General features: G+C 45.3%; 1 protein-coding gene across 1 annotated transcript in view; it reads right to left on the bottom strand.

Annotated features, from left to right (window-relative positions):
- Positions 1-27,418, bottom strand: part of LOC140408835 (beta-klotho-like) — a 44,298-nt gene that overhangs the window by 7,579 nt on the left and 9,301 nt on the right. The window contains exons 2-4 of the mRNA XM_072496589.1: positions 12,195-12,693; positions 1,377-1,645; positions 55-1,234 (exon numbers count right to left, since the gene is read on the bottom strand). Coding sequence (XP_072352690.1) covers positions 55-1,234; positions 1,377-1,645; positions 12,195-12,693 — 1,948 coding nt within the window. The remainder of the gene's footprint in view (positions 1-54; positions 1,235-1,376; positions 1,646-12,194; positions 12,694-27,418) is intronic.

Below are 27,418 nucleotides of genomic sequence, written 5' to 3'. Positions count from 1 at the left end.
CATGTCACAGATCTTCATAACATTTCTCCTATGTATATAAATACTAAGGCTCACCTTTCAAAACCTCATTAATATAATTTTTGTGATAATATATTCGAAGTTCATCACTGATGGTAGAGCTGTCCCAAACTCCATTTGCCATGATATAAACGTCCATATTCCCATAGTTCGATTTGATCCACTGTAGGACTTTACGTATCCCCCGTGGTGCGACTGCCATCTCCGAATTAGTTTGGCGGTAGGAGAGAAAAGGAAAGAAGGAATGGGAGGGAGATGGGAATGTCAGCAATGTTACATCTCTCAGCAAACTCCCATCGTGATCCATTTCATACTTGGTTCCATTTTTGGGTTTGTGTAAGATGAGCCGTGTGGTAAAGTGACCGATAGCAAAAAAGTCAGCAGTTCCTTTAATCATCCGTTTCTCTTCCTCAGTGAAGTATGGTAGGAAGGAATTGGAGAGATGTTTTTTGTTTTTATGGAGGATATATTCCCTCATCTTTTGTGGATAATCTCCTGTCTTGATAATGGGATCTGCAAACCAGGCTATTTGGAATTGCAGGAGCCTCTCAGCTGCTCTCTGATGGGATTCTATGAAGGGGTTTGCTCCCTCTGCCCAGTCAGCACGCAATGTCAGAGACACAAGACCATGGTACTTACTTCTGTAGTCTCTATTATAGGTATGCCAGGCTAGGGCATGAGCAATGATCATGTTATGTGCTGCCCTGTAGGTGTCAATGCTTCTCGGAACATTTATGTTTGGTTCATTCATAGTCAGCCACAATTTGACCAAATGACCAAATTCTTGAAAGCATAATTTTGCATATTCATTGAAAGCAACAGCAGTCGGCCGACTGAGCCACCCTCCTTTATTCAGCAATGGTGCAGGTAAGTCAATATCGCCAGATGTTGGGTGATACAAAATAACTGTGCTGGAGATATTCAGTTTTAACAGTTCACTGATGATACATCGGTAATAACTTAGAATACTTCTGTTTACACTGGACAGATTAACATGGGGAAGAATCTTGGCCCACTTGAAGGCAAAGCTGTAGTGAGTCACATTCATTTTCTTCACGAATGCTATATGTTGCTTGAAGTTGCTGAAATCAGTGCACTTAAGTGGACGAGGCGACATCGTCACTCCATTGATTTTGTATAGCTTCTGGTCTCCACTACAGTTCCAAATATAAAGGTTGTTGTCAACAAATTCAGGTGACAAAAACACATTGTTTACCTGAAACCAAAGAAAAAGGTGAAAAGGAGGCTTAACAGTTTTGGGTGCAATACTCTAACATTGTCGTTAACAAATGTATAATCCTGATTCATGCTGGCAAATTGAAGTTGAAAATGACTCATGTAATTCAGACATGTCTTACCTGCAGCACTGTCTCAGCAATCCCCCAAGTGAAGTTACATGGAAACTGTCCGTTCACCATCTGGTTGCTCTCAGTCATCGGAAAACCATTTTGTTCTATAATCTGTTTATAGAAGAATGCAGAGGATTTTGCAATCCTGGACTTGTTCTTACTGCTGAAATCCACGTAAAATAAGCCCCTTCTAATATTATAATTAAATTGCCATTCAAAGCCATCAAGTAGGGACCAGGCAGTGTATCCAAACACGTTGACTCCATCAAAATGGATCGCTAATCAGAATGAAAGCAGAACAAATTAATGATCAAAAGGCATTAGGAGATATTGACTTTTTAAAAATATGCAAGCCTTCTTTGTCAAATTGGTGTCTATTTGTCTCATATTAACCAGTTCTCATACCACATAAGTGTGTGAAAGGAGAGTTTTCTCTTTTTTTCTATTTCTTTTTCTATTTTCTGCCCTGGTCACACAAAAACATTGATTTCCTCTGGAGTATTGTTCTGGAGAGTGCTAGGCACCGTCTGATACCTTGTCCAAATGTTATTTATTCATGTGTGATAGTGAGTGTTGGCAAGCTGTCCAACCACAGGCAGTTGAGGCAGATTCTTTCAATATTTTAAGGCGGAGGTAGATCGATTCTGGATAAGCAAGGCGTGAAAGGTTATCGAGGGTAGGCAGGAATGTGAAGTTGAGATTAAAATCAGATCAGCCATGATCTTATCTATGGCGTAGAAGGCTCAAGGTGCCGAGTGACCTACTCCCACTCCTAATTCATATGTTCATATGGAAGATATGCATGATCCTGTCCTCATCCAGAACCTCAATACATGCACTTGCAGCAGCAGTTAATGAACATGACTGGAATCTGGCTGATCTTCACCTCCTAACCCAGAGACACTGAGACCAGCTGTGGGATCCTATCTGCCATCTGATAGACTCTCAGTCTGAATAACTGCTTGTCCCACACTTGTAATCAGTTAAACCACTGAAGAGAAATAGGGGATGATCATAACTTTTATTTTAATCACAGCTTTCTCTTGAAGAATCCTTTAATTGTCAGCTGACCAGACACTGGCTGGAGGAAGTAAAAGAGGGAGCTTGCATTTGCATGATTATGCTGTTGTTCATCTGTTGTCTTGTATATAGTTTACCCACAGTTAAAGTTAATAACTTTAGCTCCAAATGTTCTTGTAATAAATCAGGCCTTTCAACAAGAACATTACATGGTACCAAAGTGGGAAGGTATCAAACACTGAGAAAAAGAAAAACTATCAGCCTGCCACAGAGATTTGCAGATTTTCCAGACTGCAGTATTAGCAGCATGGAGTCGTTGAAGCCACCAAAGAGTCTCAGCTTTCATGATAATGTGGACAGCAACTGGCAAGTGTTTAAGCAACAATTTAATTGGGTTTTTTTTGCAGTAAATTTAGAAGATCAATCAGATTCACAAAAGGTTGCAATGCTCTTGATAGCGGCAAAGCCAGAAGCAATTGTTGTGTTTAATACGTTTTAATTTGTAAACGATGAAGAGTAAAAATTTTAACAAAGTAATTCGAAGATTCGATGCCCATTGCAGCCCCAGAAAGAATGAAATTTGTGAACACTATGTGTTTAGATCATGTTTACAGAGGACAGGAGAGTCCATAGATCAGTTCATCACTTAAAGTTAAAAGCTAAAACCTGTAATTTTTCTGTGGTGGAATCTTCCATGATTCGGGACAAGACTGTGTTTGATGTGAATGAAAATAAACTGAGGGAACAGTTGCTGAGGGAATCAGAGCTGTTTTGGAACAACAGTTTTTGTCAGGCTCACGAGCTAGCAACACAGCTTTCGGAAATGTTTCTTAGTGAGGTACCCTCAATAATGATGCTTAGAGATTAAGCTGTAAAGAAGGCTTTATTAGACTAATAACTATACTACAACTAGAGACGAGAGCTGACTGCTATACAGACCATGAGGCAGCCCTTTATGTATGGCTCCCAGATGGGCGGAGCCAGAGGCGGTCTTCTTCCAAGCCCGGTCTTAAAGGGGACATCACCTTACATGATGATAAGGCAGTAACCGTTCATCACACTTAGTAGTGGCGGCGTCTTCTTGGAGGAGAAAACTCAGATTGCTGCCCTTTTTCCAAAATGGCGGGAAACCTCCAAAAGAAAGGCGGGAAAGTTCCTGCAGCTCCTCGCACACCAACAAACGGGTTAAAGATCATGACAAAGTATTTCTGTGTAAAAGATGTGGTCAAAGGCAGTGTCCAGTGTTTGCAGCTGGAACAAAACTTGCCAAAGGAAAATAAAAACTTTGCTCAGAATTGTTACTCTAAGCTCATCCCTAGATCAGTCAGCACAGTGGAAGACCCAGTCTCCACTGATGAAGCATAATTGTTTGTTAGAGTTATAACACAGAAGAATACATTTTTGGAGACATCAAAAAACTCTAGTACTTAAAAAAAAAATGCAAACTGATACTCCATTTAAAATAAATGACGCTGATGTGGACAAATGGCTGCTATCACTTGAATGTGAATGGTACAGTGGTCCAAATGAAGTTAGACACTGGTGCCAAAGCCAATTTAATCAGCATGACGGATTTTAAAAATCTAAATATTCAGCCGACTAGAAGAAATCGCAAAATAGCTGAGCGATTATAATGGTTCAAGCATGAAATGTTATGGTGCTTGTGACCTGAGTGTGGTGGTGAAGAGCACAGTTTATTCCGTCACATTCTATATTGTATCCAAGGGCTTGGATTCATTATTAGGTGGTCAGTCCTGTGAAGAATTAGGTCTAGTGTAGTTGGTATCTAGCATTCACAATGGATTGGATCAACACTCCAATGATTCAGAGAACATTATCAGCAAATTCAGTGATGTTTTCACAGGTTTTGGTGCAGTACCATTCACCTACAAGATACAACTCAAAGAGGATGCAAAACCTGTGACACAGGCACCCAAAAGAGTACCTGCACCTCTTTGAGATTGCCTCAAAAAGGAACTAGGCAGAATTACAAAAATAAAAGTAATCAGAAAAATAGAAGAACCTACCGACTAGGTAAACTCCATGGTTTGTGTAAAGAAAAAAGATGGCGATATTCGCATATGTATGGATCCTAAAGATTTTGACAAGAATATCAAAAGAGAACATTATAAATACCAAAGCACGAGGAAATCACATCTGAGTTGGCTGGTGCACAATTCTTTACGAAACCTGACACGCTCAGGGTTTCTGGCAACTAAAGCTAGAGGAACAAAGTACAAAATACTGCACTTTTAATACGCCATTTGGACGGTACTGCTTTCTGAGAATGCTGTTTGGCATAATTTCGGCATCAGAGATTTTTCACCATGCCATGGAGCACATAATCGAAGGCATCGAAGGTATACATGTGGATGATATCGTCATTTGGAGCTCAACCACATAAGAGCACAATATGAAGTTGCTTAAAGTTCTAACGCGCGTCAGGAGAAATGGGCTGAAGTTCAACAAGCAAAAGTGCCAATTTGGAGTAACTGAGGTCACATTCCTCGGTGACAAGCTCTCATTGCACGGCATTTAACCTGACAAGGACAAAATCCAAGCAATTCTCAACATGCCAAAACCACATGACAAGAAAGCCATCTTAAGAATGATAGGTACGATCAATTTTATAGGGAAATTATTCCAAACCTGTCAGCAAAAACAACACATCTACGTGATCTCATGCAAACGACAATTTCATTTGGACTGAGCAACATGAGCAAGAGTGGAATAAGCTCAAGACTCCAGTAACCACCACGCCAGTTCTCTCATATTTTGACCCATCTAAGCAGATTAAAGTGTCAACAGACAGGTCTAAAGATGGTCTGGGAGCAGTTCTTCTGCAACTCGAGCATGACGATTGGAAACCATTCGTGTATGTATCATGATCCATGATGACAACAGAGCAGAGGTATGCTCAAATCAAAAAGGAGTTCCTGGGTTTAGTTGTAGACTTGGAGAAATTCCGCCACTATGTCTCTGGGCTTCCAATTTCCACAGTTGAGACAGTTCATCATCCTTTGGTTATCATCATCAAAAAAAGTCTCAACCAGAGTCTCTACGCACTCAGAGGTTGATGATGAAGTTACAACGCTATGACTTAAATCTCATCTACACGCTCGGCAAATATTTGATCTTAGCAGATGCATTATTGAGAGTGCCAATGCAAAGTATTGGTGGTGAGATTACTGAGGATGTAGATCTGCATGTCAATCTCATTTCCACACTCCTACCAGTAGCAGATGCGAAACTACGTGAGATCCAAGAAGGGACCAGGAAGGATCAAACTCTTCAAGCGGTTATGAGGAACATCAACTCACACTGGCCCAGACGTCAATGTGTGGAGTTCTACAATACAAGATCTGAACTCCGTTTCATTAATGGTGTGGTATTTCGTTTGAACACTATAGTTATACCTCAATCTCTTCGCAAGGATGTACCAAAGAGGATACACAAAAGACTTCTTGGGATTGAAAAATGTAAACGGAGAGCTCGCAGCTCTGTTTTTACTGGCCAGGTATAAACCTGGATATTGACAGAATGGTCAGTTGTTGTGACATATGATGTGGAGATGCCAGCATTGGACTGGGGCGAGCACAGTAAGAAGTCTTACAACACCAGGTTAAAGTCCAACAGGTTTGTTTTGAATCACTAGCTTTCAGAGCACTGCTCCTTCCTCAGGTGAATCATTCACCTGAGGAAGGAGCAGCGCTCCGAAAGCTAGTGATTTGAAACAAACCTGTCAAACTTTAACCTGGTGTTGTAAGACTTCTTAGTGTTGTGACACATACCAGATGCATCGTTGCAAACAAACAAGAGAACCTATACAAATATCTGATTTACCTACGGCACCATGGCAGAAAGTAGCTATGGATCTCTTTCACCTAGGAGGGAAAGATTATTCAACGATCATAGATTATTTTTCAAATTATCCCGAAATGGCTCCACTGTCAAGTGTAATACTGCATACCAAGTCAATTTTTGTTAGACACGGAATTCCTCAAGTCGCCATGAATGACAACGGTCCTTGTTTTAGCTGTAAAGAGTGGCAACACTTCGCACTCACGTATGATTTCAATCACGTCACGTTGAGTCCGTTGTACACTCAAGCCAATGGAAAAGCCGAAAAAGGTATACATATTGTTAAGCAATTGTTGAAGAAAGCAATGGACAGCCAATCTGATCCATATCTCACACTATTGAGTTACAGAGCATCATCATTGTCACATGGTAGGTCGCCAACAGGGTTACTCATGAATAGAAGGTTGCGTGCCACACTTCCATATTTGGCAAAGACGGAGGGAAATGCAGTGGTACTGCAGGAAATGCAAAATATTAAAGCAGTTCTATGATAGAGTGTCCAGAACTTTACCACCTCTGAGTAGTGATGACATTGAAAGAGTAGAAGATTCAGGTAATTGGTTGAGAAAAACCATTGTACTTGAAGAAGTAGCACCTCATCCTACAAAGTACAGACGGAGGATGGGTTGGTTTTAAGAAGAAATCGTTGCGCGCTCTTGAAAACCAGAGAAAACTTTCACAACAACGTGATGGATGACGAATCTACGTCAGAATCAAAGCAAGTTACAGTGTCGGATAGTTCAGCATGAGAATGTCACAAAGAACATTGAATCTACAAGTTCTGAGCAGCAAGGTCAAACTTTGAGAAGATCAACCAGGGTCAGAAGAAAACCTGATCGACTCAATTTGTAGATTTGGACTACTTGTACATACTATGCTTGTGTATATTTGTATCTATATATGCATATTTATTAAAGCAGTTTCAAAAATTTAAAATAAATTGTTAGACTCATAGGCTCATGATATCGCATGTAAATATAGCGATGATAATGTATTAATATATTCTTTCAAAGGAAAGGGGATGTAGTGATATCATGGTTGTGTTGTAATTCACCGATTGACCACTAGGAGTCTCACTAATATAAAAGGGAATGTAACGTCAGCTGACCAGACACTGGCTGGAGGAAGTAAAAGAGGGAGCTTGCATGTGCAAGATTTTGTTGTTGTTCATCTGTTGTCTATAGCTTTAGCTACAGGCCATCCAACAAGGACATTAAAAAGTGAAATCGGGGATTGGATGTTAGGTAGATTGGGAAGCAATAAAACAATGGGTGATAGTGAGAGTGGAGAATTTTTTTTAAATGAATTCATCGAATGCGGGGATCGCTGGCTAGACCAGCATTTATTGTTCATCCCTAGTTACCGTTGAGAAGGTGATGGTGAGCTGCCTTCTTGTACCACTGCAGAACATATAATGTAGGTACACCCACAGTGCTGTGAGGGATGGAGTTCCAGGATTTTGACCCAGTGACAGTGAAGAACCAGTGATATATTTCCAAGTCAAGATGCTGTGTGGTTTGGAGGGGAACTTCTAGCTGGTGGTGCACAGGTATGGGTTAGGAAAGTACTGCCTAAGGAACCTTGGTGAGTTTCTGCAGTGCATCTTGTAGATGGTACGCATGGCTGCCACTGTCCATCGGTGGTGGAAGAGGTGAATATCTGTGGCTGGGGTGTTAATCTGCTTTGTCCTGGATGGTGTTGAGCTTTGTGAGTGTTATTGGAACTGCACTCATCCAGGCAAGCAGGGAGTATTCAATCACCCTCCTGACTTGTACCTTGTAAACGGTGGACAGGCTTTAGGGAGTAAGGGGGAAGAGTTACTCACCACAGAATTCCTAGTCTCTGACTTGCTCTTGTAGCCACAGTATGGCTAGTCCAGTTCAGTTTCTCATAATGATAACCTCCAGGATGTTGATAGTGATAATGGATGACAGGGATTGATAGTGTGATTGGGTGATAGGGAGTGAGTGATAGTAAGAATGTTAAGTGGGGTTACAGGGATAGGGCAGTGATCCGACCTAGGTAGGGTGCTCTTTCAGAGGACCAGTGTAGATTTGATGGACTAAATGGCCTCCTTCTGCACTGTAGGAATTCTATGGAAATAGGTGCTGACATCATGCAACATCACATTTACTAACCCCTCTTCTGGCATCTGAAGATATGTCCACATTTGTGTTTGACACGAAAGACTGAAAAGCTTCCTGGACCTGATGGCCTGCATTCTGGGATCTTAAAATAAGTCATACTGGGATAGTGGATGCATTGACTGTAATCTTCCAAAATTTCCTAGATTCTAGAAAGGTCTCTGCAGACTGGAATGTTCACATGTAACGTCTCAGTAAAGAAAGGGGGGAGACCAGAAAGCAGGAAGCTGACTTTTAGCCAGTCAACCTAATGCCTGCCATTGGGAAAATGCTAGAATCCATTATCGAATAGGTGTAGCAGGTCATTTAGAAAATGATAATACCATCAGGCTGAGTCAACATGGTTTTGTGAAAGGGATATTATTTTTGCAAATTTGTTAGAGTTCCTTGAGGATGTAACAAGCAGGTGGATAAATGGGAACTTGTCAATGTAATGTATTTGAATTTGCAAAAGGCATTCATTAAGGTGCTACATGAAAGTTACACAAGATAAAAGTTTATGGTGTTGGGCGTGATGTATTGGTATGGATAGAGGACTGGCTAATGGGAAACAGTCAGGATAAATGGGACATTTTCAGGATGGCAAACTGTAACTAGAAGAATGCCACAGGGATCAGTTCTGGGGCCTGAACTATTTACAACCTGTATTAATGACTTGGATGAAGGGACTGACTGTACTGTATCCAGATTTGCTGATGATAGAAAGGTAGGTAGGAAATCTCATTGTGAGGAGAATACAAATCATACAAAGGGATATTGATAGATTAAATGAGTTGGCAGATGGAGTATAACATGGGAAATATGAGGTTGTCCAATTTGTCTGGAATAATAGAAAAGCAGCATATTATTTAAATGGCGAGAGACTGCAGAACTTTTATCATACAGTGGTATCCATATACATGATTGAGAGAAGGTTAGCATGCAGGTACAGTAAGTAATTAGCAAGACAAACAGAATGTTGGCCTTTATTGTAGAGGGGTGGAATATAAAAGTAGGGAAGTCTTGCTACAATTGTTCTGGCATTGGTGAGAATGCAGTTGGAGCACTGTGTACAGCTTCAGTCATCTTACTTAAAGAAGGATATACTTGTATTGGAAGCAGTCTGGTGAAGGTTCACTGGACTGTATCCTGGGATGAGGGGTCTGGTTTTTGAGGAGAGATTGAATAGGTTGGGCCTAAACTCACTGGAGTTTAGGAGAATGAAAGGCGATATTATGAAAACATGTAGGGCACGACTTAGCGGCCTTGTCACGCCCGACTCGGTGACGGGTGAGGCCGCTTTCGCGAGACTCACGACTCTCAAAACATCTCGCGCGATTCAACGGAATTAAGCTCATTTAAATGTGTCTGCACCGGCGCCTGGGTACTAACGGCTGCGCCTGGGATACCTCGCCAGGATGCCGTTTAGCACTGGCCCACACAAATGTGGACCAGGCATAATGGCACCTGGGGGGACTCCTAGGCCATTACAAACCTCCGGGTGGTTGGGCTCTGGGCAGTGTGGCACCCTAGCACTCCTGCTGGCACAAGGGCACCTTGGCACTGCCACATGGGCACTCTGGCATTGCTGTTATGGCACTGCCTGGCTGGCATGGACACTGCCTGGTTGTCAGGTTGCCCATGCCAGGGATCAGGCCTGGAATGCCTTGCTAATAAAAGGTTGGGGGGGGGGGGGGGGGGGTCGAGGACTCTGCAAGTGGTGAGTTGGGGGAGGGGGGGGTTCTGAGGCCACGGTAGGGTAGCTGAGGGCGGTAGAAGTATCGGAGCATCCTTTAAAAATAGGGCCCCAATCCATGAGTACTCTTCCTGCACTGCCAAGCTGAATTCATCAGTGCAGGAAGAGCAGGCGCTGAGAAACAGCCTGCTCAATGTGCCCAAAAGGGGATTCTGGTTTTGTCCCGCTGAATCGTGCGCATAAGATTGTGAGGGGTCTTGACAGGGTAGATGCTGAGAGGATGTTTCTCTTTTTGTGGATATCTGGAATTCAGTGGCACAGTTCATTATAAGACAAAAATGAGGAGAAAGCTCTTTACCGAGGGTCATTAGTCTTTCGAATTCTCTTCCCCTGTGAGCAGTGGAGGCTGGATCTTCAATATATTTTTGATTGACAAGGGAGATGACTGTTATGGAAGAGCAGGCAGCAGAGTGGAGTTAAGGTCACTATCAGATCAACCATGATATTAGTGACACAGCAGGCTGGAGGACTGAATTTTCTACCCCTGCTTCTATTTCTTATGTTTATGACGTTTCCTTATATGCCCTTGTAAATTCAGTAACACCAGTTCCAACAACAGTCAAGAGGATCGACATGATCCAGCACAAAGTAGCTCGCTTGATTGCTCCCCCTTCCACAAACATTCAAACCCTCCACCACCAACGAACAGTGGCAGCCATGATGCATTGCAGTAACTCACCAAGGTTCCTTAGGCAGAGCCTTCCAAACCCACGACTGCTACCAGCTGAAAGATGAGAGCAGCAGATACCTGGAAACCCCACCACCTGGAGGTTCCTCTTCTAGTGGCTCACCACCCTGACTTGGAAATATATCCGTTCCTTCACTGTCACTGGGGCAACATCCTGGAACTCCATCCCTAACAGCACAGTGGGTGCACCTACACCTACACCTCACAGAATGCAACGGTTCAAGAAGTCACCTCACCACCATCTTCTGAAGGGCAACTAAGGATGGGCAATAAATGCTGGCCTAACCAGCAATGCCCGCATCCCGTAAATGAATTTTAAGAAACGTTAGGAACTGGGTTAAGACTGCCCAAACGTATTTCGCAGAGGATGCATGTAGTGAAGTGACAGGCCCAGAAATGGAAGGATAATGTACCAATTCACTGCAACACTCACAAAGCTCCACTCCCCAGGCAGCATGGTGGCGCAGTGGTTAGCACTGTTGCTTCATGGCACTGAGGACCTGGGTTCGGTCCCGGCCCCGGGTCACAGTGTGGAGTTTGCACATTCTCCCTGTGTCTGCATGTCCCACAACCCAAAGATGTGCAGGGTAGGTGAATTGGCCACGCTAAAGTGCTCCTTAATTGAAAAAAAAAAGAATTGGGTACTCTAAATTTATATAAAAATATTTTTTAAAAAGCTCATCTCCCAGTTTTGCTCATCATATGATCCAAGAATATTTTGTGAGAACGAACTTGTGTAAAGTTTAAGTAACGTTTGAACCCTATTTCCATGGCAAAGTATTTTATTTTGCGGTTCACACCTACATGAGATCAATCATTTTTTTCTTTAGTACTATCATTACCACTTATTTTGCCTTTGATTTCATGACACTGTTGTCATTTGATCTCCCCTGCCATCTAACCTATCACTCACCTCCTCTTTTTTTGGCTCCTCCCTCTTTTTCAACAGCATAAAACCCATCACACTCCTGCCTCTTTTCAGTTCTGAGATAGAGTCATATTAGGTAATTTGGACATTCTGAATTCTCCCTCCGTGTTCCCGAACAGGTGCCGGAGTGTGGCAACTAGGGGCTTTTCACAGTAACTTCATTACAGTGTGAATGTAAGCCTACTTGTGACAATAAAAATGATTATTATTGGACTCAAAATGTTAACTGTTTATCTCTCCACAGATGCTGCCAGACCTGCTGAGTTTTTCCAGCACTTTTTGTTTTTATTTCAGATCTCTAGCCCTCGCAGTATTTTTGCTTCTATTACAGTAATATTCTTATGCAGTATCCATAGTTATAATGTGTCTTTGGTCATTAATCAGAGGTAAAAACGACAAGGTGGTCTATTGACTATTGGGTATACAGATGCTAACACTAAAATATGCTCACCTTTCAACAATTCATTAATGAATTTTTTCATCAGGTAAATAACAATGGTGTCTTCTGTTTTAACATGGCTATCAGAAAACCATCCATTTTCTGCAATTAAGATCCTGGGGTTATTGTATTCCAGCTTAATCCATGTCAGGACCCGTCCAAGATGCAGAGACACGCGAAGTTGGAGATCGTGTTGCAGTGATCGAAAGATATTTGGACCAAAAGAAAATGCAAAGAAATCTGCAGTTCCGTTGATGAAACTCTTTTCTTTTTCAGTGAACGTAGGTAAAGGAGGGTTGATTTGTGTTTTCAAGCTGTCAGGGTAGTCACCGTCCACAAAAATTGGTTTGGCAAACCACCCGAGCACCAGGTCCATGGACAACTGAAATTTTTTATAGTTGAAGCTGTTATTCTTTGGTTCAATCCAATGGGAGCCCAATACTATGGACACAAAGCCTTTCTGCAAGTTACGAAATTGCCTGTCATAAGTGTGCCAGACTGTTGCATGTGCCTGCAAGAAGAAAACAATGTAACATTGAGCTTCTAATAATTACAAATCTGACCAGAGATCCAAGGCTCCTTTTAAATATATGGAGCTACGAGGTTAGACTTTGGGGCCTCTCCACCCAGTGTATTTTTGGTGAGAGGGTCACAAAGTATGGCAGGTGTCCAGCCCACTGCCTTCTCACCCAGCCCCGTCCTGTTTCCTATAGCATGAAACCGGAGTGGTATGAGAAAGGCGCCGACTAGGCTGCCCGCCCTTAGCCCTATAATTGCCCAATGAAATTAAGGACCTCATATGCCTCCATTGCCATATAACATTGGACAGGGGCAGACGGGCTAGAATGCAAGTGCAATTTTTAAAATTCTTCTCTGAAATGTGCTGCCCTGTGCACATTAGGAACGCTGCCCCCCCCCCCCCCCCCACCCCAAAGAAAACACCCCCGTCTTTGTTTCTCCTCACCTGCCCTCTCCAGGCTCTCTGGTCCCTCGCCACAATAAGAGCCCGGGATTCACCAGTTTCCGGTAGCCATGATATTTTATCCAGGGTCTCCTTGCAGTCTCAGCAGCTTCCATTAATGAGCTCTGGTGCTGCTGGGACTGCTGGTGTAGCTGGCTCATTAGATTGGCTGGCAGTTCTCCAGGGTGGGACTGTCTGTCCACTGAGGGGGTAGCAGTTTGACCCTCATTCTGTTTCGCCTTCCCCCAGCATGTATAATAATAATCTTTATTATTGTCACAAGTAGGCTTACATTAACACTGCAACGAAGTTACTGTGAAAATCCCCTCGTCGCCACATTCCAGCGCCTGTTCGGGTACACAGAGGGAGAATTAAGAATGTCCAATTCACCTAACAAGCACGTCTTTCCGGACTTGTGGAAGGAAACCGGAGCACCCGGAGAAAACACACGCAGACACGGGGAGAACGTGCAGTCTCCGCGCAGACAGTAACCCAAGCCAGGAATTGAACCTGGGACCCTGGCACTCTGAAGGAACAGTGCTACCAATTTGCTACCATGCCGCCCTATGTTATCGCTGAGGGGCAGATTTCTTAAAAGTTTTTGTTCTTTGAAGGGTAGGGGTTTTTAGTTCAAACGGGGAGCATGGTTAGTGCAGGCTTGGATTGGAGGGCCGAATTGTTGCTCTTATTAGCCTTAGTTTTATTAGCTCTAATTCTGTCACCTTTGCTCACGAGTCGCCAGGTATCTTTCTGATACCGCCACGTGGTTCAAGCTCTAGTTATGATTAATAAGACAGCACACCGCTTAGTAAGAGTAAAATCAACGGTCATTTATTATATACAGCAATAAATACTTATACAATAATCCTACTTTCTAGACTACTACCTACCACTACTGGCCAATACTTAACTTTTGGGAATGGCCCACCAGGTCAGGGAAACGAATGACTTATCGAATTGGGTCTGGCCTGCGGGATTCAAAGGCTGATACAGGTCGATGGCTAGGAGTCCCTATCGGGTAGCGATCGCTGGAGTCAAACTTACGGTTTCTTGTTGATGGTTCTTGCGAAGGTTGCGAGCAGGAGAAGAAGGGAGAGAAGAGTCGATCTGAACTTGGCCCCTTACTCTTATAGTTCCCAGGGGCTTCCCGCCTCTCGGGGCGGACATTGACCCTGGACCCAAGTGATTGGACTTGGTCCCAATCACTGGGTTCGATATGCTCCAATAATGGGGCGATTCCTTGATCGGGGGGTGGTCGTTCACCTTTCTTTGTCTCGGCCACTGTTGGCGCCGAGAGGTCTGGATCGGCTTTCAATTGCTAATTTGTTGCAATTGTTCCCGGGGATAGCCGATTAAACTGCAGATGTCTGGGTTGATGTGCTGCTAATGGTCGCAGGTATCGATCTGGGCCGACTTCCCCAGAGCCGAATATGCTGTTCTGTCTGCAGCTGTCCGTTTGTGCCCTGTTGGCTGCTTTTCCCATCAGCCTTTTCGGTTAGCCATTTTACATCGGGTTTTGGCCAAATTACTCGTGAATCAGCCATTTTAGGTGGCTACAGAATGTGCTGTAATTTATTTGTTCTTTGGTTGGCTATGGACCAACTTCCCCTTTGGGAGGGCGAACAGTTCAGGACCCCCACCCAATAAAATCCAACCCACGATTATTCTTTAGGACAGGGCACATTATTGTCATAAATATATGCCACTATGCAAATATCCACCTTGGAACCTATAGTGGTAATTGTATGATTGTAGGAAGGATGTGAAGGCTTGGAGATTGTGCAGCAAAGATTCAGGAGACTAGTTACAAGATGAGGGATTTCAGTTATGTCGATATGAGCTGTTCTCCTCAGAGAAGAGAGAGTGAGAGGAGATTTGATAGATGTGTACAAAATCATGAGGGGTCTAGGCAAAGTAAATAGGGAGATACTGTTTCCAATGGTAGAAGGATCGAGAACCAGAGGACCCAAATTTAAGGTGATTGACAAAAGAAGCAACAGTAACGAGGAAATGCTTTTTCACACAATGGGCTCAATCTTCCGGCCACGCTGCGCCAGAAAAGCATCTTGCCACGGTGCAGCGTGAAAGCCGGGAGACCCCGCTCCGGCGAGCAGAGCTCCCCGTTGTAAAAAACAGGGCTAGGTGCGGCGTTGGCCATGCGTTCCCATTTAGGCCCCTTATGCAACGCGAGTAACCTTTGAATAGCCATGTGTTTCTCTGCACTGCGAGTGCCGGGACACACGCGCCTTAACGGTCTCGTTCGGGGACTTTGTTCCCTTTTGGAAGATCGCGCCCAATGACTGCTTATGATCTGGAATGCACCTCCTGAGAGTGTAGTGGAAGCAGATTTGATCATAGCTTTCAAAAAAGAATTGGATCATTTGTCTGAAGAGGAAAAACCTGCAGGGTTGTAGGGAAAGCCAGGGGAGTGGCAGTAGATAAATTGGTCTTGCAGAAAGCCAATGCGGACACGACAGATCGAATGGCTTCTCCTGTGCTGTAACCATTCTACGATTCTATGATTAGTGATCCTAACATCTTGGGAAATCACAGGCTGCAAGCTCACCATCTCAGTGTGAGACCCTCTGAGAATGCTACTCTCCACTGAGAGGGATGGCTTGTGGCATCAGTCCTTGCTAGGTATATGTGGTACGGGGGCAGCACGGTAGTGCAGTGGTTAGCACTACTGCCTACAGTGCTGAGGACCCAGGTTCGATCCCAGCCCTGGGTCACTGTCCGTGTGGAGTTTGCACATTCTCCCCATGTCTGCGTGGGTTTCACCCCCACAACCCAAATATGTGCAAGTTAGGTGAGTGACTCACCTGATGAAGGGGATGCACTCCGAAAGCTGGTGATTCAAAACAAACCTGTTGGACTTTAACCTGGTGTTGTAAGACTTCCCCCTGTAAATACATCATGATTAACACCCATAAGGATCTGTATGAGTGTACTCACCTACCCTTCGGGATCTTGTCGGCATGCGCCACATTTCAGAGTCATGGAGAATATACTTTAGGGGTTCCCTAAGGTGGTGGTGTACCTGGCTGAGATTTTGATTACAGGGACGACTGAGCAGGAGTAACTGCAAAACTAAATGAGGTCTTGCGACCATTTTCAAAAAGCAGAGGCACATCTTAAAAGGGTAAATTGTGTTTTCCACGGCAAGTGAAGTAACCTATCTAGATTGCCAGGTTGACAAAAAAAGGCCTGACCCAATGGAAGACAAAGGGGCAAGATCTAACCGGGGGGGAAAAAAAAATCAGAGTCCGTTCTAGGCGGGATTAGCGGGCTTGTTCGTGGCGCTACAGGCGCTGGGAATGACCCACTATCTATGGTACTTTGTTGCTATTTCGGACCATGCTGGGGAATGCCCCCCACCCCGAGGCCACACTTAGTGTCATTTCCTGCACTAAGGAGATCCGACGAGCGGAGCTCCTCAGTGCAAGAAGAGGTCGGGACACCATTTTTAAATGGCACCCCAATTTCTCAATCTCTTGACAACCCCCGGACCTCCCCAATGCCCCAACTCACCTGTTTGGGGGTCCTAGAGCCCCCCTGCACCCCACCACATACTGGCAGGGTGCCCAGGTGCCACCACTAGGTTGCCAGGCTGGCACTGCCAAGGTGCCCAGGAGGCACCAGCAGTGCCAGGGTGCCAGCCTATCCAGAGGTTGACCACCCGCGGGCCTCTGATTGCCTTGGAAACCCTCCTCAAGTTCTGATCCATTTATGGGGACCAGTACTAATCGGCACTCGGCTGGGGTCTCCTCGGCGAGGCCAATAAATGCCGAGTGGCCGTTCAACCTAGCGTCAGCACATGGCTAAGTGGGTTTTAAATTCACTTAACCGTGTGAGACTGGTTAGATCTCGCGAGGCATCCTGCGAGGCATCATGGCCCTTTGGAATCCTAGGGTAGGCTCTCCATGGGATCTACCAGCTGCGTCCCACCCCGATTCCAGCGGGTCCAGGTTAGTAGATGACACTAATGTCAAATCCATTAGGGAAGTGTCTGTCCCACGAAATGCCACAGAATTGAAATCTTTCCTGGGTCTAATCAATTGTTATGGGAACTTGGCATCCTTGCTGCCGCTATTACACCTGCTCTTGAAGAAATACCAGAAATGGTCTTGGGAGGCGCCACAAGAAGAGGCCTTTGAAAGGGTAAAGTGGCAGCTAATATCAAATGATTGACAGGCTCATTATGATCCAAAGAAGGAGCTCAGAATGATGTGCGATGCTTCTCCTTATGGAGTTGGGGCAGTACTCTCACACTGTTGGAAATATGGCACAGAAAGATCTATTGCCTACATCTTTTAGATGCAGAGCAGCTCTACTCATAGATTGAGAAGGAAGGCTTGGCAGTTATATTTAGCGTAAAAATTTTCACCAGTATGTCTATGATAGGTATTTTGTGATAGAAACAGACCCCAAGCCTTTATTGGGCCATTTAAAGAAGTTCGGACAATCCCTCCTATCGCCTCTGTCTGAATACAACATTGGACCTTGTTATTGGTAGTCTACAAATATTCCTTAGAGCATTGCCCTGGATCGCAAATAGCCAATGCTGGTGCCTTGAGTCATTGCCCTCTGCCCACAAGCCTGGCTGCTTTGCCAGTGTTAGAAGAGGTCACGATGACCATGAATTTCTTAGAAACCCGACCTATATCGATGAACCAAATCAAGGTTTGGACACTAAGAGACCCCATGTTATCAAAACTGAAACACATGAGCAGCAGGATCAGAAGACAACTCTCTAATGACATGAAGCCATATCTCACTAAGCAAGAAGAACTTAATGTTGAGGGTGGTATAATCCTATGGGAATCCCTGGTACTTGTTCTCTGCCCAGGGTGCGTCCAATTTTAATGGAGCTACACAACAGTCACCTGGGGTTTCCAAAATGAAGATGCTCGGCAAGAGCTATATTTGGTGGCCTGGGCTCAGCACGGACATCATGAACTTGGTGAAACAACGTGACCTATACCAGGAAATCAGAAACCGCCCCCTTCGGCCTCCCGACACCCATGGAAGTGGCCAGGCAGGCCATGGGTGCAGGGGCATATAGATTCGCTGGACATTTCTTGAGTTTTATGTTCCTGATCTTGGTGGATGTGCATTCCAAGCGCATGGAGATACATTGCATGGCCTCCATGACGTCCCATGCCACAATTGAGAAACTTTGACAGAGGCTTTGTATACATGACATCCCGGAGGTCTCTGACAATGGCATGGCCTTCACCAGTGGGAGATCCAGGCCTTCATGAAATCAAATGGCATCAAGCACATTAGGACGGCGTCATATCATCCATCATCCAATGGTTTGGCAGTGCGAGCAGTGCAGACTTTCAAAAATGGTATGAAGAAGCAGCCGACGGCATCTATAGAAACTAGGTTGGAACAGTTCTTATTTGATTACAGAACCACCCTCCGTACCACGACAGCAATCGCACCGGCAGAACCATTGATGGGGTGATGGCTTTGCACCAGGCTAAGTTTGTTATTTCCCGATTTGGCTGGGAGGGTGGATTCCCAACAGAAAAATCAAAAGAGAAATCATAATGCTATAAGATCCAAAAGAATGTTTAAGACTGGTGACACAGTCTACATATGGAATTTCGGAGATGGCTCCAGTTGGGATCCTGGAGTCATATTAGGAAAAACGGGGCCTGTATCCTACAAGGTGAAGGTCTGGACAAAGTTCTGAGGAAGCAACTGGACCACCTCAGAGGTAGGAGCCTGCCCCCATTGAGGCCTTGCCTCCAGTCCCAGTGGTAGCTGTTGCTAGAGCAAGGCAACCGCCGTAGAAGATACGTTGCTCATCTCTCCCGATTGTGAGGCCTCGGATATGAGGCCTCGGATATAGGTAAGCAGGCCGAGGGATTAGAGAATCCCCCCATAGCCAATACCGAAGATAACCAACATTGGTGACTCTTAGGCGCTCCCTGTGGAAGCAAAAATGGTCGATCTGCTTCACATCTCCTGATCCGGCTCGGTCAGCCACAGACTCAAGGTGAATGTGAAGAGGTGGAGGAGACTCCTTGCTGTGGAAGCATCAAAGGTGAAATGGACTTGAGGGGGCGGGCTGTTGCGATGACCGCAAAGGCCACAGGGAATCGTTGATCGATCTTCCCGTGGGGTTCATGGAATATGAATTCCCCTATTGAACAGGCGGAGGCTCACTCAATAGGAACTATTTGGTGGGAGTTTAAAACCTGCAGCCCGGACCTGGGCCGGCCTTCCCAATGGTCTCCGGGTTGGGATGCAAGCACTGTACCCTACAGCTCTTTTCCTTATCCAAATAAATTAGAGTTTGTATGAATCCTGGCCTTGGCGGTGTTATAACAGTCATGATGATGTAACACTGGCAGGATGAACATGTGCTGGTAAAATGATAAAAAAAGAAAAATTTAGCCCCAAGAAAAATTGTGGCGGAGCCACAGCCAAGTCCAATCCTGTCTCCATCAAATATCTACCCGAGTAGTATTCAAAAAGGTAACATAGTACACTGGTCAGGAAACCTCCCTAAGTCTGGGCCAAATGGCACTTCAGAGATTTCATACTGCCTCAGCTGAGATCAGCTAAATTAGCAGCAACAACTTACACTTATATAAGGGAAGAGCTTTCGCTATCTGGGAATCCAGGTGGCTCGGAAATGGGAGGCACTGCATAATTTAATCTATCCCTGATGGTAGAGCAAATGGAAGTGGGTGGGTTGGCGCTGCCAAACTTCTGCAACTACTACTGGGCGGCTAACATTGCCATGATTCGGATGTGGATAATGGGGGAGGGGTCGGCATGGGAGTGGCTGGAGGCGGCGTCATGTAAAGGTACCAGTCTGGGAGCATTAGTAACGGCACCTCTGCCATTCTCGCTGGCCCCATACTCCACAAGTCCAGTAGCAGTGGCGGCTCTGAGGATCTGGGGACAATGGAGGAAGTATAAGAACGTGGAGGGTGTGTCGGTCTGGACCCCAATTTGTAACAACCACAGATTTGCACTGGGCAGGCTGGATGGTGGGTTCCAGAGCTGGCAGAGGGCAGAAATTAGAAGGATGGGGGATCTATTTATAGATGGGAGCTTTCCAAACTTGAAGGCGCTGGAGGATAAATTTAAACTGCCGCCAGGGAATGGTTTTAGATATTTGCAAGTGCAAGACTTCCTGAGAAAGCAGGCACCGGTCTTTCCGCTGCTGCCGCCACGGGAGATACAGGATAGAGTAGTTTCCGGTACCTGGGTGGGGGAGGGGAAAGTTTTGGATATCTACCAGGAGCTGTTGGAGGCGGAGGAAACCCCGGTGGAGGAGCTTAAGGGCAAGTGGGAGGACGAGCTAGGCGGCGAGTTAGAGGAGGGTCTATGGGCGGACGCCCTAAGCAGGGTCAATTCCTCCTCCTTCATGTGCCAGGCTCAGCCTAATACAATTTAAGGTGGTCCACCGGGCACACATGACGGCGGCAAGGATGAGCAAGTTTTTCGGGGTCGAAGATAGATGTGCGAGGTGCCTGGGGACCCCAGCAAACCATGTCCTCATGTTCTGGGCATGCCCGAAGCTCAGAGGGTTTTGGCAGGGGTTTGCGAAGGCGATGTCCACGGTGCTAGGAACTCGGGTGGCGCCGAGTCCAGAGGTAGCGACCTTTGGAGTGTCAGAAGATCCGGGAGTTCAGGGAGTGAAAGAGGCCGATGTCCTGGCTTTTGCCTCCCTAGTAGCCCAGAGACGGATCCTTTTAATGTGGAGGGACTCGAAGCCCCCGAGTGTAGAGACCTGGGTTAGTGACACGGCTGGGTTTCTCAGTCTTAAGAAAATAAAGTTTGCCTTAAGAGGGTCAATGTTGGGGTTCTCTCGGAGGTGGCAGCTGTTCGTCGACTTTCTCGGGGAAAATTAAAATGTCGGCAGAAGCAGCACTCTGAAGGGGGGGGGGGGGGGGGGGGCGGGCGGGCGGATAGGTGTTAGATGGTGGAGGTGTGTGAAGATTGGGTCGGGTGGGGAAATGTTTATTTTACCATGTCAATGTTATTGTTTTTGTTATGGTTATAAAAATTTTGCAAATACCTTGATAAAAATATATATTTTTAAACTTACACTTATATAGTGCCTTCAATGCAGTAAAACATCCCAAGGCACTGGACAAGAGCGTTTGCAAGGAAAATTTGACATCAAGTCAGGTTAGGGCAGGTGACCAAAAGCTTGGCCAGAAGATAATTTTTAAGGGAAGTCAGAGGAGGAAAGGCTGAGCGGGCTAAGGGGGGAATTCCAGAGCTTAGGTAGGGACTTTGACAGCTGAAGGCATGATTGTCAATGCGGAGCAATGAAAGTTGGGATGTACAAGTGACCTGAATTGGAGGAGTACAGATCTTATGGGTTGTAAGGCTGGAGGAGTTTACAGAGAACAGCCTGCTTCAGCTTTAGACAGCGGCCAGGGAGAGGACTGGAATCGGTGGCTAAGGAATGGAGTTTATGCCAGAAGGCAGTGGCTTTGGTCTTCCCCAGATTTAATTGGAGGAACGTTCACTCATCCAATAGTGGATGTCATACAAACAACATGACAAATCTGAAACAGCAGAGGGGTCAAGAGGGGTAATGGTAAGATAGTGCTCGATATTGTCAAAGTACATGTGAAAACTGATGTTATGGCTTCAGTGATATCAGTACAAATGAGTGATTAAACTTGTGCACTTCAAGTCCACTTGTCTCCATTCCTCACTGAGGAGGGGCTTCTTTTACTTAATCATCAGGGAGTTTCTGAATATTGAATTACAACTGTGAAACGTACTACTGTCTTGTCAATATTTAAATGGCCTTGCTTTGATTGTATTATAGGTGCAACATGATAGTCTAATAGAAATATTGTAGGTTTCACATTGTGCTGGCTCCAACTTCCTATCCATGGCATTTTAGCATTCAAATCCATCCATTCAATTCTAATGCGTTTAGTTGACTCTCATCCAAGTTACTTCCGATAAGAATTAGACTCTGAACCATGGTTCCATTGAATATTTATTTTCTTAGCTTCAATTTTATTTCCTTTATACGTTCCTCAGGTGGAGATTTTGTCATGCACTGTGTCCCTGCATCTAAGCCAGATGCTCCAGGTTCACTTCCTACCCCAGGACTTGATGGCCAGGATTTTGCATTAATTACGCAGCCCAATGCAGAGATGCAGTTGATTCTTAATTACTCTGAAATGGCCGAGCAAGCCACTCAGTTCAACAGCAATTAGGGATGGACAACAAATGGTGGACCAGCCAGCGACACCCACATCCCAAGAATGAATAAAAAACACCGGCTAAATACCAACCGTTAAATCATTCCAACACACAGCCATTAACATGTATGAGCAGCATAAACCAATCCAATCCAATCCAATCCGGTAGGCCACACAGCCCTTTGAGCCTGTTCAACATTCAATAAGATAATGGCTGATCTGATTGTAATCTCAACCCCACATTCTTGCCTCCTCGAACGATCTTTCACCCCCTTGCTAATCAAAAATCTAAATGGTAGGCGGTAAGAATGGGAGAGATTCCTTGTCAGCCAAGTGATGGATCAAAATTGGAGCCTCCACCATTACAATTCATAGCTCCTGGAAAAGTGTATGTTGCCACAGCAACCCAAACTCCTTGGAGGGAGGGCCAGTTGGCTGGTGTAGATCAGATTGGTGACGATAGCATGGGGTTCACTCCCTATTCCGGCTTGGATGCAATCAGGGCCTGCCTTCCTTTTTGCCCTATTCATGGTGTTGGGTAAAGAACCAATGAAGAATATATTCCTGCTGCCAACCTTTCTACTTGTTGTTTAAAGCTTGCTACTGTTCGACTGAAAAATTCACCTGTTTTTCTATTTCAATGGCAGTCACTCTCACCTCACCTCTGGCATTCTGCTCTTTTGCCCATTTTTGAACTAAGATTGTAATGAGGTCAGTGTTTTGTTATGTTTCCTTTGTAACATAAGCGGCTTCCTGGTGTTGCATTTGTCAAGGAAGGTCGAGACGTGTAAATAACTTCAACTCATTTATTTACACTATGTACACGTTTATAACTTGAGTTCGACACTACTGCTAATCCTATTGTAGCTACCTAACTGACTAACCAGCTGCTGTCTTCCGCCATCAACAGGAACCAAGAAGTGGTCGAATCACTGCGCTGTCCGATTTGGAGTCTTTTTCTTTTTTCTTTTTGTGTTTGTGGTGGTGCTGCCGGATGGCATCTTGTAGCTGATAGGTCGTTGACATTGAACAGGTACCATCAACAGTATCATTCAAGGTCATGGATGTGCCAGATGTTGAAGTCGGATGAGACTGTGCATACTGGTTCTGGCCACATGCTGTGCTGGAAGGGTAATTCTGCTGAGAAGAGTTGAAGCATGTCGATTTGGAGACAGAATTGCTGCTCGCATCAATGTCTGGTGATGGTGTGAAACTAGAACCTTGCACCTGATAGGAATATGCTGTCTGGCCAGGCTGTGGTGCAGCAAATCCTGGGCAGTAACTAAGGCATCCAGTCTGTAGTGCAGATTGCGCTGGCGGTAGTCCTCCTTCGGTCTTGATTCCATTAGTGGGCAATCCGCAGTGCTGGCCTGTTTGAGAATATGCTGCATAGACTGCTGGCTGCTGCAGGCTTGAATACTGGGTTTGTCCAACATGAGCTGTCATTGGCCGCACTGTCGGTGTGGAACAAATGTGTGGACATAGCGGTGGTGAAAATTGGTGTATTCCTCTTGGACTGTAGCTGCTGCTTGTTATTGCTGACCCAGTGTGATTGTCACTTGATCCATCTCCTGTCGATGTGGCATCTGCTGTCACCCTGAGCGTGCCATCACTGAGGTTGCGACACTGCCTGTCTGGAGTAAATTCTGGCTTACGTGAATCAGAGTCGGCGTTTGGTTGCTCCCCATCTGGAGTCTGGTTTGTTTTTTGTTGATGCTCCCCGTCCGGAGTCTTAGCAGGTTCACTGGAGTCAGCTGAGATTTCTTGAAGCTGCACGTCTGGAGTCGGAACATGCAGGAATGCATTGACTAGTGGAGAGGTTCGAGCAATTGAGGGTGGAAATAGTGTGGTGTCACCGGAGTCACCAGTGGTCTCACCGTGATCGTCGAGTGCCTCTGTACGCACTAGCTGAGGTCTGTCACTTTGCACCTTTTGCATGGAAAGTGGGATGCTGTCGTCACTCGTTTCACATACCGTGGGTAGATCCTCAGTAGCTGCTTGCTGTTCACTAGGGTTGGGTAAATTGTCAGAGTTTTCATCTGGTGGGGCAAACAATGTGGGTGGACTGTCATTGTCTTGCCGTTGTCCTTCATTTGGGCTTTTCTTCTTTGGAATTTTAAATCTTCCCCCAGACATTACAGAACCTTGTTCATTTCCCTCAATTTCTCCCATATGTAGGGCATCAAATGTTAGATCCAATGTTTCTTTTGTCATTGTACTAGTTTCCAAAGAACAGTCCGTTTCAATTTTCTTCTCAGTTACTTCATATGCATCCTTTTCTAATGTACATGCCTTCATAGTCTCTGGCTCTGATTTTGCTGGGACTGGCACAGTCACAGTCTCTCTTTTACTGTTCTCAATTGCCCACATTCTACTCCCCAGACATAAATGCTTAATCTCTGGCGTTAATGTGGTACAATGGATAATCGGGTCGACCTTATCTGCATCTTCACCATTAGTGGAAAGCACACTTGGTTCACTTGAAACTGCTGCGGGTTTTAAGTGCTTTATTTGGCTACTCGATGTCGGTGTCCTCAGGATTCTTGCTCCAATGTTCTGCTCATTTATCAGTGGAGTGTGCAGAGGTTCAATGCGATTAATATTCCCATCAGGGGTTGAAGAGTCATTACTGACTAACTTCTGGTCTCTGTAGTTGGGACTTTGCGGTTTTGTGTTGAAGGGAGACAGTTGTCCCTGCTGTAGATATGATTCAGGTTGTGCTATTTCCATTAATGAGGATCAATGTCTTGTCCATTTTTTCAATCCGTACTAAAGCAATGGCAATTTTCAGTCTGCTCCTTGCAAGTTAGACATACAAGCAATTTCTTTAGCAAATCCTCAGCATCCTTCTGTGACTGTGCAGCATTATTAATATCTCTTTGGCTAGAATGATCCTGAAGGTCAGCGCATAATCCTTTTTTCTTCGGGCTTGGAAGAGGCGATTCCTTTGGCTTGTCTTCATTTGGGCTTGAACAGTCATCAGCACTGTGCCCTTCATTGTAGCATGATAGACCATCATGGTCGTCCTGCTGTGCAGTGGAGCGTGGTAGACTGTTATAGCCTTCTTGCTGTTTATGTGAGCATGGCAGACTTGCATCGTCTGCCGCTAGTTGGTCAGAGGAGGTTGCTAGACCCTCATGGTCTTGTTCCTGCAAAGACTGCGCATCGGAGTCATGCGTTTCTGCAATTGTGGAGTCTGCTCACAAGCTTGCTGTGGAGTCTTGCGACACTGGAGTCACGTCTTGTTCCTGCAAGGACTGCGGTGTGGAGTCTTGCATGTCTTCTTTCGTAGAGTCGGGAACCCTGAGCGGGGAGTGGACCACGCTGTGTGTGGCAGCAGGCCGCTCTCTGTGGGCTTGTACCGCTTTCTGTCTCTTAATTTCAGGCTGCAGCATCATCCTGCACTGATGAGTTGGGACGTCATATCTGCTGGGTTGAAGATCCTCAAATCCGAAAAATGAATCCGCATCTGCGTCGGATTCAATGCGGGGGTCGCCAATGTGCAACACGAAAGGTTCGTCCGAGTCGTAGTCGTCTAGGACCATGGAGCTGTCATTGGGCTTGCGAGGTCCAGAAAAAATGTAAAGGTCGGTATTGAAGTATTCGAGGTCGGAATCATCAGTTTGTGTGTAGGTAACTGCTTGTTGCAGGGTTCTTCGGAGGTTAAATTCATTTCCTGATTCAATTTGAGGCATTGCGCTGTCATTCCAGGTGAAGGAAGGTTATTTTACAGCTTTAAAAGATTTTTTCTTTGATTTGGGATGTTTCCCCTTTAAATTGGATTTGGGACGTTTCCCCTTTAAATTGGTGTGGTCTGGGGCCTCTGACGTCATGACGCGCGTGACGTAGCATGTAGGAAGCGTTTGCGCATGCGCAGATCGATGTTCCTTTACCGATGGCCGTTTTCTTGATTGCGCATGCACGGCGTCTTGCGCATGTGCAAACAAATCTTCCGGTTCTGCGCACTTCTCGCGCAACTGCGCTAGTGTAGTCCCTTTAGCAAGATGGCCGCCGACCTCAACCGAAATCGCTCTCTGGTCCGGGATTTCGGCCTCGAGGTGAGTACTGGTGCTTCTCTTACCTTTCCTTGCTGATTGGAGTGTGTTTTCCTCACAGTATTTGCCGAATTTGTCCAGGACTGCCTGGAAGTCGTACCTGTTTTGCCCCTTGGAGAACTTGAATTTTTAAAAGATTTCTTCTGCTCTTGCACCGGCGATGGTGAGGAGAAACCCTATTTTTTCATTATCGGCCAGGTCTTTAAGTTCGGCTGCCACCAGGTAGAATTCAAACGTTTGTCGGATTCGCTGCCAGATTTCGCGGAGATCGCCGTGGCACTGGAGCTGCTGCGGAACCGGGAGCCCGTACATCTTGCCTGGGTATTGCTGGTTGTCACTGTACGCTGAGGTATGGCTATCTGGATTTAAGCAGTTCACTCCTGGTACCATGTTTTGTTATGTTTCCTTCGTAACATAAGCGGCTTACTTGTGATGCATTTGTCAAGGAAGGTCGAGACGTGTAAATAACTTCAACTCATTTATTTACACTATGTACACTTTTATAACTTGAGTTCGACACTACTGCTAATCCTATTGTAGCTACCTAACTGACTAACCAGCTGCTGTCTTCAATGTGGTGGGTGTGATAATGAATCAACCCTGTGCCTCTCCTCACTGACTGTCTCCACTGGCCAAAGGGGTGATCATGTGTGTGGTGTCCTTTATGTATGGGTTGGTGTAATGCCCCCCTGTGGTCGTGTCACCTCCTTGTGTATCGTGAATGTCCATTGGTCGCCTCCTATCTAACTTATCTATTGGTTGAGTGTGTGTGTGTGATGTTTCTGGTGCTCCCTCTAGGGTCTGTCTAGCTTACATGTATTTACAGTGATGCACATCACCACAGTCAGGAGCTGAGTGACCCTGGCAGAACCCAAACTGAGCGTCCGTGAGCAGGCTATTGCTGAGTAAGTGCTGCTTGATAGCACGGTTGATGACTCCTTCTATTACTTTGTTGATGATGGGGAGTAGTCTGATAGGGTGGTAACTGGCCGGGTTGGGTTTGTCCTGTTTCTTGTGTAC

The sequence above is a fragment of the Scyliorhinus torazame genome, chromosome 3 (assembly GCF_047496885.1).
Source record: "Scyliorhinus torazame isolate Kashiwa2021f chromosome 3, sScyTor2.1, whole genome shotgun sequence".
Classification (NCBI taxonomy): Eukaryota; Metazoa; Chordata; class Chondrichthyes; order Carcharhiniformes; family Scyliorhinidae; genus Scyliorhinus; species Scyliorhinus torazame.
The sequence above is the reverse complement of the archived record's forward strand: the minus strand, read 5'-3'. Positions and strand labels throughout refer to the sequence as shown.